The following is a 17,397-nucleotide window of genomic DNA, read 5'->3' as shown; positions in this document are numbered from 1 at the left end:
TTATAATGTTGGCTTACGATCAGTTATGTTTTGGTCAAAAGGGAAATATGAACCTTGCCTGTGTAAGCATTCCAGAAGAGGTCAGTTCAGAGGCACAATGGAGAGAAGTACTGCAGAAACACTTAAGTGCTGGATAGTCCTACCTTACACTGTAAGGTTTTTGCAGATATGTCAATGGCCAGCACATCACTTTTTGTGACACATGGCCAGTTGTATTCTCATAGCAGAAGTACAGGACAGCATGAAAAACTGTCAATTGTTCCCACAAGAATCCTCAAAATGTTTCAATATTTTAATGACTTCTATTTTGGTTTAGACAAACCAACCCCAAGCCCAATTTTTTGTTATATTTTGTGTGTTTATTTTTTCAGGCAAAGGGTGTGTCAGCATTTGTTAGTGATGGTAAGGTAGCACTAATGGAAACAGGTTCTTTCTGTGTTACAATAAGGATGTAAACATGCTGCAGAATAGACCTGTACAAATGAATCTTGTATTTCAGTGATTTTAGAATTAATTTCCTTTGCATATTTTGAAAACTGAAAGAGGAAGAAGCCAGGAGAGAATTTTCGTGACTGTTTTTTGTATGTTCTCATTGCAGGCCAAGACTTTAAATGGCATTTGTGATAAAGCCATCCGATCAACTACAGACCCACTGATGAGCCAGTGTGCATGTCTGGAGGAGGTCCATTTAACCAACATTAAACCTGGGGAAGGCCTGGTAAGAAGCAATTCTGGAGTGTCCTGATGTTCCCAGTAGCCCTGTGAGCCAATGAAAGTGTGTATTTATAATAAGGTATTTCCAAACTGATAATAACCTGTGGGGAAAAGAAAGAGGCATGAGAAGGAGCCCTAAAGGTCAGTTGTCATTGATGTGCTGGAGTGGCTGCCAGGGACAGATATGCACATTAATAGGCTTGAGCCCAAATATAATTTCTGATTCTAAATTGTTGAAGGTTATTATTAGTCTGATTGTTTGAAGGAATGTTAACCAGAATATTGGGGAATTTACAAATGCTTGTAAAGCTGGTAGTTTTATTTTTTCAGGTTACAACAACCACTTTTTTTCTAGGGGGGTTGAGAGAAGGAGAAGGCGATGAGAAATTATGTTTGTGTTTTGAAAGATGATTTTTTACGTGTGTTTATAGCAAGATAGGGATGAATGGGAGAATTTTGTAGGTTTGCTATTAGCAGGAAAATGAGAATTTTTAACTGTTTGGTGACCATGTCTTATTACTGACTCTTGTTCGTTCAATGGATTCTGCTTAGCTGAGTGCTGGTTATGAGAAACTTAATTTGAAATCTTGGTGGCTTTTCTGTCTAGGGAACAGATGTGTTAGAATGAGTTGGAGAGAATTTAAATTGTTACGTGCATTTGTATTCCTAGCCCTGAGGGCAGGAGAAATGAACATTTTTAGAGGAGGCTGCCCAGTATTACTGTGCTATATAGTTCTACCTAGACCAGTGGATTTGACTGAATTAGTCATGCATTTTTGCAATTATGGGAACCTCTTAGTTAATATAGAAGCTACATTGAAGCAGAGTCAGTCTAGCTTGGCCTAAATAAGAAAACAAGGAGGTGGGTGCACCCAATTGGGTACTGACAAGAAAACAGGCAGGGAATTGGCTGGAGAGGAAGGGTCAAAAAGATCATCTAATTTTCCACCTATTTTTAAAGTAAGTGTGGTAATTTCAGGCAGCTAAGCTGCTTTCAGCTCCTGAGTAACATCCAGTTCTGTACTTCTTAGTGTGAGTATTTCTAACAGCAGATGCAAAAAGGAAAACTATTTATGTACTTGTTAATAAATTATTAAATCAATGTGCTGGTCACCTCTTGTGGGAAATCTAGGTAATTATTAGTTAATAGCTTGTTCATGATTTTTAAATTGGTGCTCTTAGAGTCAACACCCATTACATCAAGTTTGCCCTGTGTTCACACTCAGCATTAGCATAGAGAGCCACAAATACTCTGCTGGAAGTTTAGTGCTTATGTAAGCATTGTGGTTATGAGGCTGTCTGTATTGACTTACCAAGAGAAGCTGTGAAAGAACATGTCAGCGATACTTGTAGCCCACCTGTGTGGGTCTGTTCTGTTTGGAGAGAACTGGTGGCCACCTAGTAAAACCTGTCATTCTCTAAAGCAGGCTGGATAGTAAGGAAATAAAGTTCTGTTCAAGGTCAAAGACTTACAAGGCAGCAAAATCAGCAGTGTTTGGTATTACCAACCAGAGAGTGTTTCTGAGTCTTATTCCATACACTAGGTGTTTTAAGTCTTTATAAATATTATAATAAATGACACTAAAAGTGATCTGTGAAGAAGTTTAGAGTGTTGTAATATTATACCACACACTTTTTTAGCGAGAATGTACAAATTGTTAACTGGTTTTAATAATGTTTTGAGTCTGTTGCCAACTGTGTTTTAATCAGATAAGTTATGTGGTTTGTTTTGCCTTTAAACTTGTTTTTCATTTTTTCCTTATATGTAGGGAATGTACATCAAATCAACTTATGATGGATTGCATGTAATTACTGGAACTACAGAAAATGTAAGTGAAGCAAATATAGATTTTCTCAGACAGCAGCTTTGAGATAGTTTGACTTGCCACTTTTTGTTATTTTAGACAGGTCTTGCATGGCATTACTGCTTTAAGTACTGTGTCATCCATCATTTGTTTGTCCACAATTTGTAAATACTTTGTGCCTGTGTGTTTCACTGTTAGTCTGATTAAACCAGTTCCTGCAAGTACACAAATTAGTTCAAATGCTTGGCATTAAAGTAATTGCTTTAATAGGTTACTGTATCTGCTGTTCTGAGCTCTTATGGTATCTTGCTTAACCAAGTCTTGGATGTATTTGCTTTCCATGGGCAAAAGCAATCTCCCCTAATGGGAGCATTTAGGTGGCAGTGTGCTAGATTCAGTAATGAGTAATGAAATCAGTGAGCTGTCCCGTGACAAAATTACCTTGCAGAGTAAAAAAGACTATGAACAAGTAAGACTTTAAGAGTGGTCAGCTGGAAGGAAGTAGTTGACAAGAGAGGCAACTAGTTTTTTACTGCAGGTGGTTCCTTGTTTTATTTGTATGTTGAGTCCTTTGCAGCTGAGAATTTATTGAGAATTTATTTCTGGGCAGCCTTGAATAAGTTGACCTCTAGTCAGCAGCTGATGCTGGCAGGTGATGCTGTGGTGTTTTCAAACAGGCTACTACTGTCCAGGAGCAGTGACTGAAAGGAAAAGAAAGAGCAGAGAGACATAGAAACTTGGCTTTTGCAGCAATGCTTTTTTGGTGACTAGGAAAGAACCAGTGGTTCTAATTGTTCCCCTGCCAGGTCCAGGGACCAGGCAGGAGAGTGTGGAAATCTATGCTTGCAGTGAGCTTGCAGTTCAGAGTGCAGAGTGTAAGCTTCTATAGCTTTGATACTATTGTCCTGGCATACCTCTCTATAGGATCTGCCACAGAGACCACGTCCATTTCTGCAGCAATTTTAACATCTGATAAATGCAAAAGAAAGTAGTGTTGACTGCTGACAAGCTGCTTCTGCATGTAGGTCTTACTTAGGTCTGTATTCCTTCTGTAGCTTTGAGTGTTGACCTAAGTGTCTGCTTTTTGTTATCAACACTGGTTCTTCCTTTGGGGAAACTTCTTCCTTTGGAGCAACAGAACTTGACAAGCGACTGAGAGATCTGTGAACAACTGATGGTTTTATAGTGATGTGGTATCATTTAGATGACCCTGTCTGGATCTTTTTCTTGCTACATCTTGCTCAATGTTCTTGCTAGATCTGGAGTGGTATTTTAGTAGCTATCCCCAGGAGCTGGTGTATGGGAATGCAATGGAATTGCACCCCTGAATGGACAGTACTGAACAGTGGAAGAACTGGGAAGTCCATTTGGTATGAATCAGCCAAGAGGATTCCCAAGTTATGCCATCCTACGTGAGACTTTGCATGTTGTGTTTGCCTAGAGCTAAACTTTGCTTTTTCCTCTGCTCTCACGATGTGATCCCAGTGCTGTGACCTGTCACTTGCTGCAGGAGTTCTCTGTGCAAGGGTCCCCCACCCTCCCTCAGATGAGCTGTTGGTCACCCAAAGGACAGCTTGAAATAAGCTTTGTTTTTCACAAACTTGACTCTGGCCCAGCATTTTTTCATGATCTTGGTTGACTCCTATATATGCAGCTTTCCACAGAGGCATTTCCTCTCAGAGGAAGCAAGAAGACAATGAAGAAATGGGGTTACTCATGACAGCTGAAGCCTCCCACAAATTCCCCATGTTTTCTCCCTTTGTTGTACTGTTTATTCTTACAGGCCTTTCTCATAACAAAGTTACTTCAGGTCTAAAGGTGTGACGAGGTGGAGAAGGGAGTCCTTAATCCCAGTGCTTAGTTCTGGAGTCACTAGGAAGAGCTGGTTTGCTGCCTGTGGTTACTCATGGGGTGGAGGGAATGGGAGGAGTTGCTGTCCTGTGGCCAGGGTGCAGCATGTACCAAGGTAGCGTGTCTGTGTGCTTTGGATGTTGTCAAAGCTGGTAGGAGTCGGTGTGTTATAGCAGTGAGAGTGTTTTTAATAACTGCATTGCACCAGCTGTTGATAAATCTAAATCTAAATTTTTGCAGACTTTGGTTTTGTTCCACAGAGCTTAGGTTTTGTTCCAAGAAAATTGTATTTTAAAGTGTATTGTTATTAGATAGGTGTTTGAAAAATACCTGTCTATGCAAGTATTTTTATCTACTGCTTTGGTGATTCAGGCAGGCAGTTTCACATGAAAGTCAGAAGCTTTTATTTACATTGGAAAACAAAAAGGTAAAGTGCAAAGGATCTATCTTGTGGATTGGAGGGGTTTTGCTGCTTTGTTCTGTACATTCAAAGTCTTAATGTATTTTTTTAAATAAATACATGTTTGTTTAAAAGTTGTTTAAGATGGTTGTTGTGTTAGGGCAGAAATCCTTGTCAGTCCTCTTCCATTAGTGTCTAATACTATAGTACAAACTGGAGGGAAAAGGAAAGTGGAGAGTGTCCCATGACTTAAGTACAATTTGGCCTGTAACAGATGGTGGCTATGCCTTCTCTCTTCCTGTTTAGTTTCCCCAGCATAAAAATAAATAATTTGATTAATTAATTTACATTTCTCAGGCTATCAGTAGATGTGAAAATTATGTATAATGAAGAGCATTTCTGCTTCAACCTTTGACTTAGATTGGTGGGTGTTGTTATGGGAGGGAGGGAGACCTGATGCAGCACATGACTCTTGTTTTCCTCTTTGCAGTCCCCTGCTGATCGCTCTCAGAAGATTCATGCTGGTGATGAAGTGATCCAAGTTAATCGGCAAACTGTGGTCAGTAACCTCCCTTATGCTTGCTCTGCATCACAGGGGCTGAATGGATGGGGTCAGGAGGCAGTTCTGATGTTTGAGACTTTTTAATATTTTATTTTCAAGACAGATTTTATTCTTTGCAATATTTTGATAAATATACAGTATTTCATGTTTAAATGCTCTGTGCATCATATTAAAATAGTTCATGTTGCATTTAAAGACCTGTTTTAAAATGTCTCATTACAATCCACTGAAATGCAGATAAAGAGCTTTAAAATGTCTCCTCAGTACTTTACAAATGATTGTCCAATCATTTGCATCTGGGAACATGGATGTAATGCTTGAGTTTTTGCTTAGCACATTAGGCAATCCCTTTCAATGTGAGAAAGAAACTTGACAAAAGTAATTCACTGTGAATCCCTGTGTTAGTCAATTTGAGTATATCTATGTGTCCTTCTGGGACTGGAGCTGAGGTATAAAGAGCACTGCTTGATATCTCAGTATTTAGTTTATATCTTAAGAAGAGAACTTGGAAAGAAAATGAAGAATCTTGCAAAAAAGGAGATTTCAGGTTTTTTTTTAATTCCTAAGATGGCTTTTTTGGATCCCTTATCTCTTCTAGATTCATGTCAAAACAAACAGTCTAACTTGAGGGTTTTTCTTATTTGTTTGCTTTCAGAAAAGAAATGCTGAATAAAAGATGTCTTTATTCTCTTCCAGGTTGGATGGCAACTAAAAAATCTGGTGGCAAAGTTGCGAGAGAATCCTGCTGGAGTTAGGCTGCTGCTTAAGAAGCGTCCTACTGGCTCTTTTCATTTCACTCCTGCTCCACTGAAGAACCTGCGCTGGAAACCACCCTTGGTGCAGGTGGGAGCCTCCCAGCTCCACTCTCATTTCAGGATGGGAATGCCTTGGTAGCAGCTAGAGAAAAGAGAAATCCCAGAAATGCCCCAAAATACTCATGTTAAGTACATGTCAAGGCAGGTTAGGGGAAATGGCTGTCCTCCTTTGCTTCCTAGATAAAAGGGAAAATATTATTTTTTTTTTTCTCCTTGCTACCAGGTAATGCCCTCTTGCTACACAAAGGGACTAGGTGTGCTGAATATTTTAATCAGTCTGTGTGCCACTGGGAGAACTTATCTGAGGCAAAACTGCGGATATGTATGGAATTCATCAGCATGGAGCAATGAATAAATGCTTTCTCTATTTATCACAGTAATATGCTTTTGCTGAAATAGCTTAAAACAATTCCATATATTTGTCCTCTTTTTAGTCTAGTGAAGGGGGAGAAAGTGTGTTTTTTTCAAAAAATTATTTAAGCTACTTGTTTAAATAAGATTTGGTTGTTGGGTAATTCACAGATTGGATACTAAGCAGAGAAAGTGATATTAGTAATTCTTAAATAACCATGTTAAGGAATGGAATGTTTCATTAGGAAATTTAGGGCTTAATGCTTGCAGGAGCAAACAGCCTAACTGAATTTAAACTAATTATCTGAAATTAATAAAACGAGGGAGAGTTCCCCCTCCTCCTCCTGTTCTGATACAGGGCTCCCTACAGATGTGGGGATAATTTAAACCTCTGAAATGCTGGTGGCTATCACAAGTCTCCATGAAGGCAGATTTCTCTCAAAATGGTTAGAAGATGTATACTTGACTACTTGTTCATCCTTCCTTTCACCAATGCATATGTCCTGTTTCTGTAGCATTGTGCCTGACATGTATTACCAGTGAAGAGCTGAGGTGGGCTGGCTTATAGGCTATGCCCAGCAGTGGCTGTGCGCAGAAGAAAGGTCTTTGAAACCTTTTCTCTCTTACAGGCAGACAGGAACCTGGCAAGATGCTGAGAATATATAGGAGTGAGGTGCAAAGATGAGCAATACCAAATCTATTTTTAATTTGCTTCCCTGGCCCTTATATCCATTGATCCAATCTATGGTGAATTTAATATTGTCATGGTTTGACACTGGCACAATGCCAGTGCTCCCATGAAAATGTGATCCTTACCTTGAATGCTGTGAAGTGGAATCTAGAATAGAGTAAAGCAGGTCCAAGTTTAATAACAGGAAAAAATTTTATTAAACTACTACTACTAAAGAAAAGAGAAAACTAAAGAAGGGGGGGAAAAAAAAACACACAAAGATCAAATGAAAACCTTGCAAAACATTCCTCCCCCCACCACCCAACTCCAACAAACCACAGTGAGACACAATCTGGACTCCAATTAGGTTTCCACCCTTCAAGCAACCGATACTTAGTTCACCGAGGGAACAGAGTCTCTCCTGTGCCACAGATCCTCCAAGAAACACAGCTCTACATCTTGTGTTTCCATGTCACACATGGCACCGCCCGGAGAAAAAAGTTTGCCATGGTGACCTTTCTCCTTTCTATGCACAGTGCTCTCACCACCAATGCATGGATGGTTACTGCTTTTAGGATTTTTCTTTTCAAGGATGCCCTGCCAAGAGGGGAGAAAACAACAGTTCAGTTTTTCATTGTTTGGGACCACAGTCCCCCCCCCATTTTTCCCTGGGGCCGAGGGCTCAAGAACAGAGATCTTCTTCTCTTCTCTTCTCTTTTCCTTTCCAGGGCAAGGGGGCGCCACCACAAACCCCCTAACTTTTCCTCTGTTCACTCCACTTTTGTCTTTTTCTCAGCTGAAGCAGGTCTCTTGACTTACTGGCATCCTCCCAAAACACAGTCCCTCTTGAAGGAGAAGATTTGGTTCAGGTTGTGGCTAACATGGAAAAGCCCAGCCAAAAGCCACTCTTTGTCCCCCTCCCATCCAGAATTCCTCTTTCCAACATCCCATCCCAGGGTCCAAGGTGTCCCTCTTCCTCTCTTTCAAACCGAGGAGGGGAAAGGAAAATTCACAAAGCTTTCATTTCTTCAAGAAAGGGTTAAAAGTCCGAACTCCCAGGATGGCTCGATGCTCGGACATCCAGCAACTTTCACACAACTGGGCACCTTGCAGCTCCCCCCGCTCTTCCTTCCTTGCGGCTTTCTCTCTCCCTCTCGGGAGAGGAACTCTGGGGGGGAAATGGAGACATCCCAGATTTCTTCTACCCTTCTATCTGCAGGGGCCAGCCCGGTTCCAGTCCTTCCACCACCCTTGGGGCTTTCGGCCTACCTTTCTCAGGCCATGGGCTTCCCCTCCCCCACCCAGCTCGTGGCTGGGCGGGGGAAGGTCTGCACTGCACGCTGACCGGAACCAAAGAGAGCGAGTTCTCCTGGGAATTCTGCTTTCAACCTCTCTGTGTTCTCAGAGGCGTGTCTACTTTCAATTGGTCAATATCTAAATTGACCTCTTCCTTCCGGAAAAAATTATCTTTCCGTGTCAAACCACGACATTCTACCCTTCGCTTCTGAGAACACAGACTACAAAAAAAAAAAATCATTATCAAAATTACATTCAACACATTCTACATAAAACAGTAACTTACACTAAATTTCCACTCCAATTCATTTCAAAACCCAATACATGCTTTGCTCTTATTCCTCTTGATCCTATTTCACAACATTCACCTTATCTTATCTTATCTTATCTTATCTTATCTTATCTTATCTTATCTTATCTTATCTTATCTTATCTTATCTTATCTTATCTTATCTTATCTTATCTTAATTTTTTCCCGGTCAGGGAACCAAATGTCATGGTTTGACACTGGCACAATGCCAGTGCCCCCATGAAAATGTGATCCCTACCTTGAATGCTGTGAAGTGGAATCTAGAATAGAGTAAAGCAGGTCCAAGTTTAATAACAGGAAAAAATTTTATTAAACTACTACTACTAAAGAAAAGAGAAAACTAAAGAAGGGGGGGAAAAAAAACACACAAAGATCAAATGAAAACCTTGCAAAACATTCCTCCCCCCACCACCCAACTCCAACAAACCACAGTGAGACACAATCTGGACTCCAATTAGGTTTCCACCCTCCAAGCAACCGATACTTAGTTCACCGAGGGAACAGAGTCTCTCCTGTGCCACAGATCCTCCAAGAAACACAGCTCTACATCTTGTGTTTCCATGTCACACATGGCACCGCCCGGAGAAAAAAGTTTGCCATGGTGACCCTTCTCCTTTCCATGCACAGTGCTCTCACCACCAATGCATGGATGGTTACTGCTTTTAGGATTTTTCTTTTCAAGGATGCCCTGCCAAGAGGGGAGAAAACAACAGTTCAGTTTTTCATTGTTTGGGACCACAGTCCCCCCCCCATTTTTCCCTGGGGCCGAGGGCTCAAGAACAGAGATCTTCTTCTCTTCTCTTCTCTTTTCCTTTCCAGGGCAAGGGGGCGCCACCACAAACCCCCTAACTTTTCCTCTGTTCACTCCACTTTTGTCTTTTTCTCAGCTGAAGCAGGTCTCTTGACTTACTGGCATCCTCCCAAAACACAGTCCCTCTTGAAGGAGAAGATTTGGTTCAGGTTGTGGCTAACATGGAAAAGTCCAGCCAAAAGCCACTCTTTGTCCCCCTCCCATCCAGAATTCCTCCTTCCAACATCCCATCCCAGGGTCCAAGGTGTCCCTCTTCCTCTCTTTCAAACCGAGGAGGGGAAAGGAAAATTCACAAAGCTTTCATTTCTTCAAGAAAGGGTTAAAAGTCCGAACTCCCAGGATGGCTCGATGCTCGGACATCCAGCAACTTTCACACAACTGGGCACCTTGCAGCTCCCCCCGCTCTTCCTTCCTTGCGGCTTTCTCTCTCCCTCTCGGGAGAGGAACTCTGGGGGGGAAATGGAGACATCCCAGATTTCTTCTACCCTTCTATCTGCAGGGGCCAGCCCGGTTCCAGTCCTTCCACCACCCTTGGGGCTTTCGGCCTACCTTTCTCAGGCCATGGGCTTCCCCTCCCCCACCCAGCTCGTGGCTGGGCGGGGGAAGGTCTGCACTGCACGCTGACCGGAACCAAAGAGAGCGAGTTCTCCTGGGAATTCTGCTTTCAACCTCTCTGTGTTCTCAGAGGCGTGTCTACTTTCAATTGGTCAATATCTAAATTGACCTCTTCCTTCCGGAAAAAATTATCTTTCCGTGTCAAACCACGACAAATATACTCCTGTCTGTGCCCCAGGCATTGGAGTGTATGGAATAAAGGTAGCATATGCCAGTTTCACAAGGCTTGCTAATCATATCGGTATTAAACAAATTGTATTCTTGTATTCTTTCAATGCATCTAAATATAAAAGTGGGGTTTTGTCTCAGTTGCTTTTTTTGTCTGTGGAATTTACATGAAAAATAGAACTGGAAAGAGCAAAATATTCTTGAGCAATGCATTACCCATGATAGGACTTCTGTGGGAGGGCTTGTGCAGCTAGCCAAGACTGTGGGTGGAGGAAAATGTGGATTCTAAGAGTTTTTGAAGTGTTCGTATATCACAGAGGTAGTAGTTCACTAGGGGATGAAAATGGTGCTATTTATTATTAAATTATCTATCTGTGAATGATAACTGGATGTTCAGGTGTTTGATAGCTGTTTAACATTTCAGACCAGTCCTCCACCAGCTTCAACCCAGTCTCCAGAAAGCACCGTGGATACCTCACTGAAGAAGGAGAAGCCAGCCATTTTGGATCTGTACATTCCCCCTCCACCAGCTGTTCCGTATTCTCCTCGGTATGCAAACAAACCTGTACCACTCACCAGAAACCTCCTGCACTGCACTTCTTTCTGAGCTCTTTGAGCTCTGTGCACATCAGCTTGAGGAAGCTGCAAATCTCAAACTTTCTTCCAGCTACCTAAATGAGTTGGATTGCTTGAAGTTATGCTTAAGTGTGTGTACTACCAGGATTGTAACAGATTTTATTACTGGAAGATTATTGTGTGCCACAGAGAGCAGAGTTGTTCCCAGAACATGACACCAACATCATCTCTGGTTTTGTTGTGGAGTTATGTTTCTGACACTGTTTAAATCCAACTGCACACAGCAATTTTTGTCCTTAATGTTTTTCACTGTTGGATTTTTTCTTTTTTAGCAAGTTGAGTAACTGTTGTGGGAGTAGGGATAGAAAAGAATGTCACGTTAAATGATGCCTATCATATTAAATTTTTAAGTTGTTTAAAACAAATATGTTCCCACTGAAGGGAAGGGAGAGGCAATACGTCAACTTTTATTTTTTTATCCTGTGGTGTAAGCTATGAAAATGCAGACCTGTATACGCAGTGGGAGGGGGAGTGGTGTGTGTGGTAAGGCTGACTGTTGTTTCTTCTCAAGTTCTTGTTGACTCATGCCAGAACCCTGCCAGCTGATCTGGGAATGTGATGGAAAAAAGTGTTTTCAGGCAAGATGTGAAAGGCAGGCATGCTTCCTGGCCTTCCCTGACATTTTGGGTTGCATGTAGGTAGCCCAGCACAGAAACTGTGACCTTTTGCTGTGGGTCTTGTGGGAAGGGCACTTGCACATGTCATGTAAGGGCTGATACAGAGACAGAGGTGGTATCACTGCAGGTTTTGGGGCATGACTGGGAGGAGGGGGCTCACTTAGGTAGGATCTCTTTACTGAAGGCGGACTCACCTCGGCCTGCTCTTGCCTTGCCTTTATGGTTACACATGCTCAATTCTTAATAAAAAATACTCAAATCTTTAAGTCTTTTAGCATAATAACAAGCATATAGATTTAGCAGATGAATGCCTTAGTCATGTCTTCAAATCGTTAAATATCAAGCACATTGGTGAATTATATCTTTGTGCTCAATTTGTTTCATTTTCCTAAAGGGACACAAAATTATATCGAGCTTAAAATACCTTTAGACCTCAATCCCTGTTGAAAAGGATGGAAGTTGCAATACAAGATGTAAAACTCATCCTGTATGATTGGTGGAAAGGGAAAGGCATCTTGACTTTGACTTTTAAAGAAAGCAAATGTGAGAAGCTATGGCAGGCAGGAAGAGGAGAAAGGACAATTCTTTTGCCTTCTCTTTGCTCATATATTTTGACCTCTACATGTTTTGCTTTTCTCTTGAAATTGTGGTGCATTTGTGTCATGATTGCTTTTTTTGCTCCCCCTCATCATCCTGTTCTGGCACAGATCTCCTCTGCTCCATACTGGGAGTCAGAGAGCAGTGTTTGGGTTCCTGCCCCATGGCACAGTCTCCACATGGTGGTGGTGTAGGAGAGCTCTCCATGCACATACATTTCTGGTGTAACACTTGAGTGCAGTTTTTGTTCTCTGCATCTCCATAAATAGCTCCTTCCTATTCACTGAGCTGCAGCATTGTTCTTGCTGGAGAGCTGGACAAGTGGGGTGTGCCATCCAGGGACTGCTGTGAATACTGGGGCATATGTATGCTTAGGCAGTCAGCTATGTGTTTTTATGCCTGAATTGGCTAAAGGTTGCTTCAAGCAATAAGATTGTAACATGTAGGAAGGGGAAAAACCTCCAGGCAAATCTTAACTTGAAGGGTAGCTTCTCTTCCAAAAGTACTTGCAGAATTTAATCAAAACCATATATGTGTATATATATATGTGTGTGTGCATATGTATATATGCACACATACACTATGAATCTGTTACTGAAACTCTCAAGGAGGGAGAGAGAAGGTGGTAAATATTCAGTGACAGATATTGGACTCCTATAATGACTGAAAGGCAGAGATTGTCAGATGGAGGTAATAGCTGTTACCATTACACATACAGAGATGGATAAATTTATGTAGCACTCCTGAGTCACAGCTATGTTCTTGAGCAGGTAGTGAATCAGGAGCTTTGATGCCCTCAGGACAGAAAGGTCTCATTTATCAAAATCTTTTGCTGGAATGGAGCCTCTGAATTTCTCAGTGTGTTAAATTACTGTGTGTTAATTTACTCATTAAGAGTGAAGTAGCATGAGGAGGGTAGCTTTTTCTCCTTGTTAAATATAATGAAGTCCTCTATCACCTGACTTTCTTGGGGGTTTCTTCCAGCTTGTTTGCAGCACAATGCCAGTTGTCACGAGCATGACTTGCTGCTAGAAGCATCTTTCAAACCTACTCATGTCTGTAGCTTTAAACTCTTTGACGCCACTAACTGTGGTGACATGTCCTTTCAGGGATGACAAGGGGAGCTTTGTGTATGGAGGAGGCAGCAAACGCAGTCAGCCACTACCTGGGTCCAAGGGTGCCGAGTCTCCCAATTCTTTTCTGGATCAGGAGAGCCGGAGGCGAAGGTTTACTATTGCTGATTCAGATCAGCTGCCTGGGTATCCCGTGGAAGTAAATATCCTACCAGCCAAGATGAGAGAAAAAACACAGTCCTATGGTGAGTTCATTCCTCTGTTGTTATCACTGTTGTGATAAGGGCTTTGATCAGTCTGAAATGATTTGTCTTAGAAATCTGCTTGTCACGCTTGGTTGATATTAAGGCCATTTGTACATTTTGTGAATGTGAATTCTACATCTGAAATAATTTCTCTTAAACGCTGTTATTTCAATAATGAATATCATTCAGCTGTGGTCTGCTGCTACAGAAAGCCATTTCCACATGTGTTTTGGTTATAATGTTATGTCCACTCCTGCACCAAATGAGCAAGAGGGCAGCTGTTTCATCTCAGCACACTGATTTTTTATATGTCACCAGTGGAAGTATCTTAAAATATTATTTTTTTCTGGAGTTTGAACTCCTTATTTCTTATCTCTCCCTTTGTTTAACTGGGAAAAGCAAAAATTTAAAAACTGGTTTCCTCAACTTTGTGTAACTCCTCATAAACTTCTGTGTTGTCCATAGGAAAACCTCGTCCTTTGTCAATGCCTGCTGATGGAAGCTGGATAGGAGCTGCAGAACCCTTCTCTAGGCCACGAGGATCAGGGAGAAAAGGCAAGGGTTTAGGTTTTATCCCTAATTCTCTTCCTCTCCAAAATTTCCTTGGGGTGAACTACATGAAAGTGTTTAAATTAGGAATGGAGGATTATAGTTGGCATGTTGGTGAACTGATGCAAGGTGACCATTGTTGGGTTTAGCAGAAATGCCAGATGATAACTGTGAAATTTCTGAGAGTATGCAGTGATGGAACTCAAATCTTCTGCCTTAGACTTGCAGTGTTAAGTTAGCTAGAATGACTAGGGCATATCTGTACTTGTGACTTTGTAGCACAGGTTTACCACTTTGCTCTTGCACACAGCCCTTTCCCTTTCTACTGTGTTTAATATTGATTGTGAAACTGCTTTTTTGCTAAGTCTTTTTGTTTAGCTAACTGTCGAGGCTGTTGAAGAAGCAAGCTTGTTTACAAAATGTAAAATGTAAGGTCTTTTAGGAGCTGCTTTTTACTGCTACTGCTTTTAGAAATGAACATATTCTGCAGGCGTCACTGAATGGGAGAGAGACAGAAGCTCGTAACACTTTGTGTTCAGTTGAATGGCTTTTTTTACTTCCCACACTGTCTTCTTCCCACCCTTTTTTGCATCTGAAAGTCTATTTCAGTCCTTTTAGAGTGGGAAATAAGGATGCTAGTTTATTCTTGGAATCAGTTACGAAAGCTAATGTCTAATTCTAGGTAAAATCAAAGCTAGATTCTATTATTTTCATGTAAAAGTAGAAATTGATAGTGAGAAGCATCAACCTGCAGGGAACCTAACAGAGCCATCACCAGATGGCAGGGCTGGTTTTTGTGTGTATGGTTTTTTGTTTGGTTTAACCTTTGGCTTTGTGTTGCCTTTTTTTAATGCTTGAAAGGTACCAAAGTGCTGCAGGCTTGTATTTAAGCTGTATTAGATCAGAACCAAAGGCCTGCCTAGTTCAGCAAGATTTCTTTAGCAGCAGCTGCTTTAGTCAAGTGTCTGGGGAAGAGTTAAAACAGAGGAAGCATCACGAATCACTGGTCAAAACCAGGGAAGGAAGTGCTTACATCTTCACCTGCAAAATTAATTTCTCTTTTCCAAAGTAATATTAGTAGCTTTTAAGTTACTCATGAGTTATATTGAAAAGTTTATGGATTCAACTCTGATCTCTTCAGCATTTTGAATAACACATTAGAAGAAGATTTGTTACATATCATCTATGATAATGATTTGCATCAAGGTAGTCTGTATCATCATTTTTGGTGTGTGTGAATCTGGAATACAACACTCAAATGGTATCTCCTCTGAGTATGGATTTATTTCATTATTTCTGCTACTTAAAAAACATTAAAGATACAAAAATCTGTGAGTCTATTGATAGCTGTTTATGTCCAGTTATTTTATGAACAAAACTCCAGATCTAGGTATTTGAAGTGTAACCAGAATACTTTTATAAAACCAGAAAATGTTAATGGAGGGTTTTGAAGTCAGCAATAATTGGTTTTCTCCCTCTTGTTTGTACAGGTGAAGATGTCCTCTGCAGGTACTTCAGCAATGAAAGGATACCCCCAATCATTGAGGAAAGCCCCTCCACGCAGCATCCGCTCTCCAGGCCAGTGTCTGACAAGCAGTTAGTGAGGGGAACGGATTATATTCGAGGCAGCAGGTGTTTTATGAACACAGACCTCCACAACAGTGCAACAATTCCTTTTCAAGAGGAAGGTGCTAAAAAATCATCTGTTACATCATCTGCAAAATCCTCCTCGGCAGAGCCCTCGCTGCTGGTCAATTGGTTGACGAGACTGAAATTGTTGACTCACTGACTTGTCCCCAGCGCTGTTCCCAAGTGCCTTTGCTCGTCGGTCAGACTTCTCTACTTTGCAGCTTAACTGACCCACAGTGACTAATGCAGTGTTCTTTTCCTGGAGAATCTCACACTTCAGCCTTTTTGTTTGTCATTTTTGATGGATCAGAGGGTTTCATAGTGCAAGGAGGGGAGAAAGATCGAGTTCCTTCTCCTGGCCAAAAACTGAAGGCATTAATTCCCGTGGAAATGAGTAAAATTTCAGTGGGGAGGGGCCACAAATGACCTGGAAAATGCATAATGACTCAGAGGAAAGCATTGTATTACTGTGAAGTCCAGTGGCACTTTAGTTGTCTGAATGCTCAGAGGCTGGTGCAACTGGCAGGGTGTCAGAGTTTGAAGAGCTCACAGAAGTTGACACTCTCCTGACTGAGAAAATAAACAGGGAAAACAGCAGTTTTGTGCAACTTAGTGGTGCTGTTTCAAGTACTGCATGAGATCAACCTTGTGAGGAAGAAGTTAGTAGTGTTATTGTTCTTTCTCTGATATCCAGAGTTCCTATGAAGTCTTAGGAAGAGAGTTCTCTTATTCAGAGATTTTAGGAAGTTGGACTAATTTAATTATAAATCAATCCAACCTTATATATGTAATCTATTTTATTTGAAATCACAATACAAATAAGGAGCACTGAACAACTGCGGTGCTCATCTGTAAAGGTATATGGATTGCTACAACAAGCCAAGGAAATGCATCTGTAGAGGTGGTGAAAGAATATATATTTTTTCCTTAATTGTTTAAGAATGACTTGCTGTTAACCAAAGTAACCTTTAAAGACAGTCCTGTTGGACTTAAGAGAACTTTTACAGTGGTTCAGTTTTTGAATGATGTTGTTGTTTTTATGAAAAATATGTGCTACCATACACTACAATTGTAAGACATCTTGCTATTTTCTATATAGCTCTAATTTTTACCCCTCCAGAATTTTAAAGTGGCGTTGGGTATTTTGGGAGGAAAATAAAACTTGTTTAACAAAAGAGGAGGATATTGAAGAGGTATTGTTTAAGAAAGAATGTACATAAGATTGTTAGTATGCAAACAGTTGTGTTTAAAGTTATTTAAATGTTAAATATAGTTGTATATATTTTTAAACAGATAGAGTTTGTACCTTCCTGTATCAAAGTATTGGGCACAACTTAGTCAAATGAAAAGAAAATAAGATTTTGTATTACCTTCTAATTATAAGACTAACTATTTTTGAGGATGATACATTGCCAACAGCCTCTACTCCTTTGGTCTTGCTGAAAAGAAGGATTTGTGTTTAATGATTGGTGGGGAAAAAGAGGGAAGTTAAATGCTAGTTTGCATGTAGGATTGGGGCAGAAATCACATGTGATAACAGGATGTTAAAAACACACTGTAAACCTGTCTATGAAGATGTCACCATTCTGCTGCAATGAGCTGATGAAGTTGTGCTACAGCCTTGCAGAGAGAGACAGGGTGTTTCATTCACTTCTCAGTTAATTTTGTTTGTGACTCACTCAT

At 40.8% G+C, this 17,397-nt stretch overlaps 1 protein-coding gene across 3 annotated transcripts in view; it reads left to right on the top strand.

The window, feature by feature from the left end:
* The window catches only part of CNKSR3 (CNKSR family member 3), a 56,156-nt gene extending 39,267 nt beyond the window's left edge, over positions 1-16,889 (top strand). For all 3 annotated transcript variants that reach the window (XM_085576609.1, XM_085576611.1, XM_085576610.1), the window contains 8 exons: positions 599-718; positions 2,484-2,543; positions 5,261-5,329; positions 6,029-6,175; positions 10,793-10,917; positions 13,328-13,536; positions 14,002-14,091; positions 15,576-16,889. In XM_085576609.1, the coding sequence (XP_085432735.1) occupies positions 599-718; positions 2,484-2,543; positions 5,261-5,329; positions 6,029-6,175; positions 10,793-10,917; positions 13,328-13,536; positions 14,002-14,091; positions 15,576-15,874 (1,119 nt within the window). In that variant the 3' untranslated portion in view covers positions 15,875-16,889. The remainder of the gene's footprint in view (positions 1-598; positions 719-2,483; positions 2,544-5,260; positions 5,330-6,028; positions 6,176-10,792; positions 10,918-13,327; positions 13,537-14,001; positions 14,092-15,575) is intronic.
* The last annotated feature ends 508 nt before the right edge of the window (positions 16,890-17,397 follow it).

This window comes from Lonchura striata, chromosome 3, assembly GCF_050655825.1.
Source record: "Lonchura striata isolate lonStrDom1 chromosome 3, ASM5065582v1, whole genome shotgun sequence".
Lineage (NCBI taxonomy): Eukaryota > Metazoa > Chordata > Aves > Passeriformes > Estrildidae > Lonchura > Lonchura striata.
The sequence above is the reverse complement of the archived record's forward strand: the minus strand, read 5'-3'. Positions and strand labels throughout refer to the sequence as shown.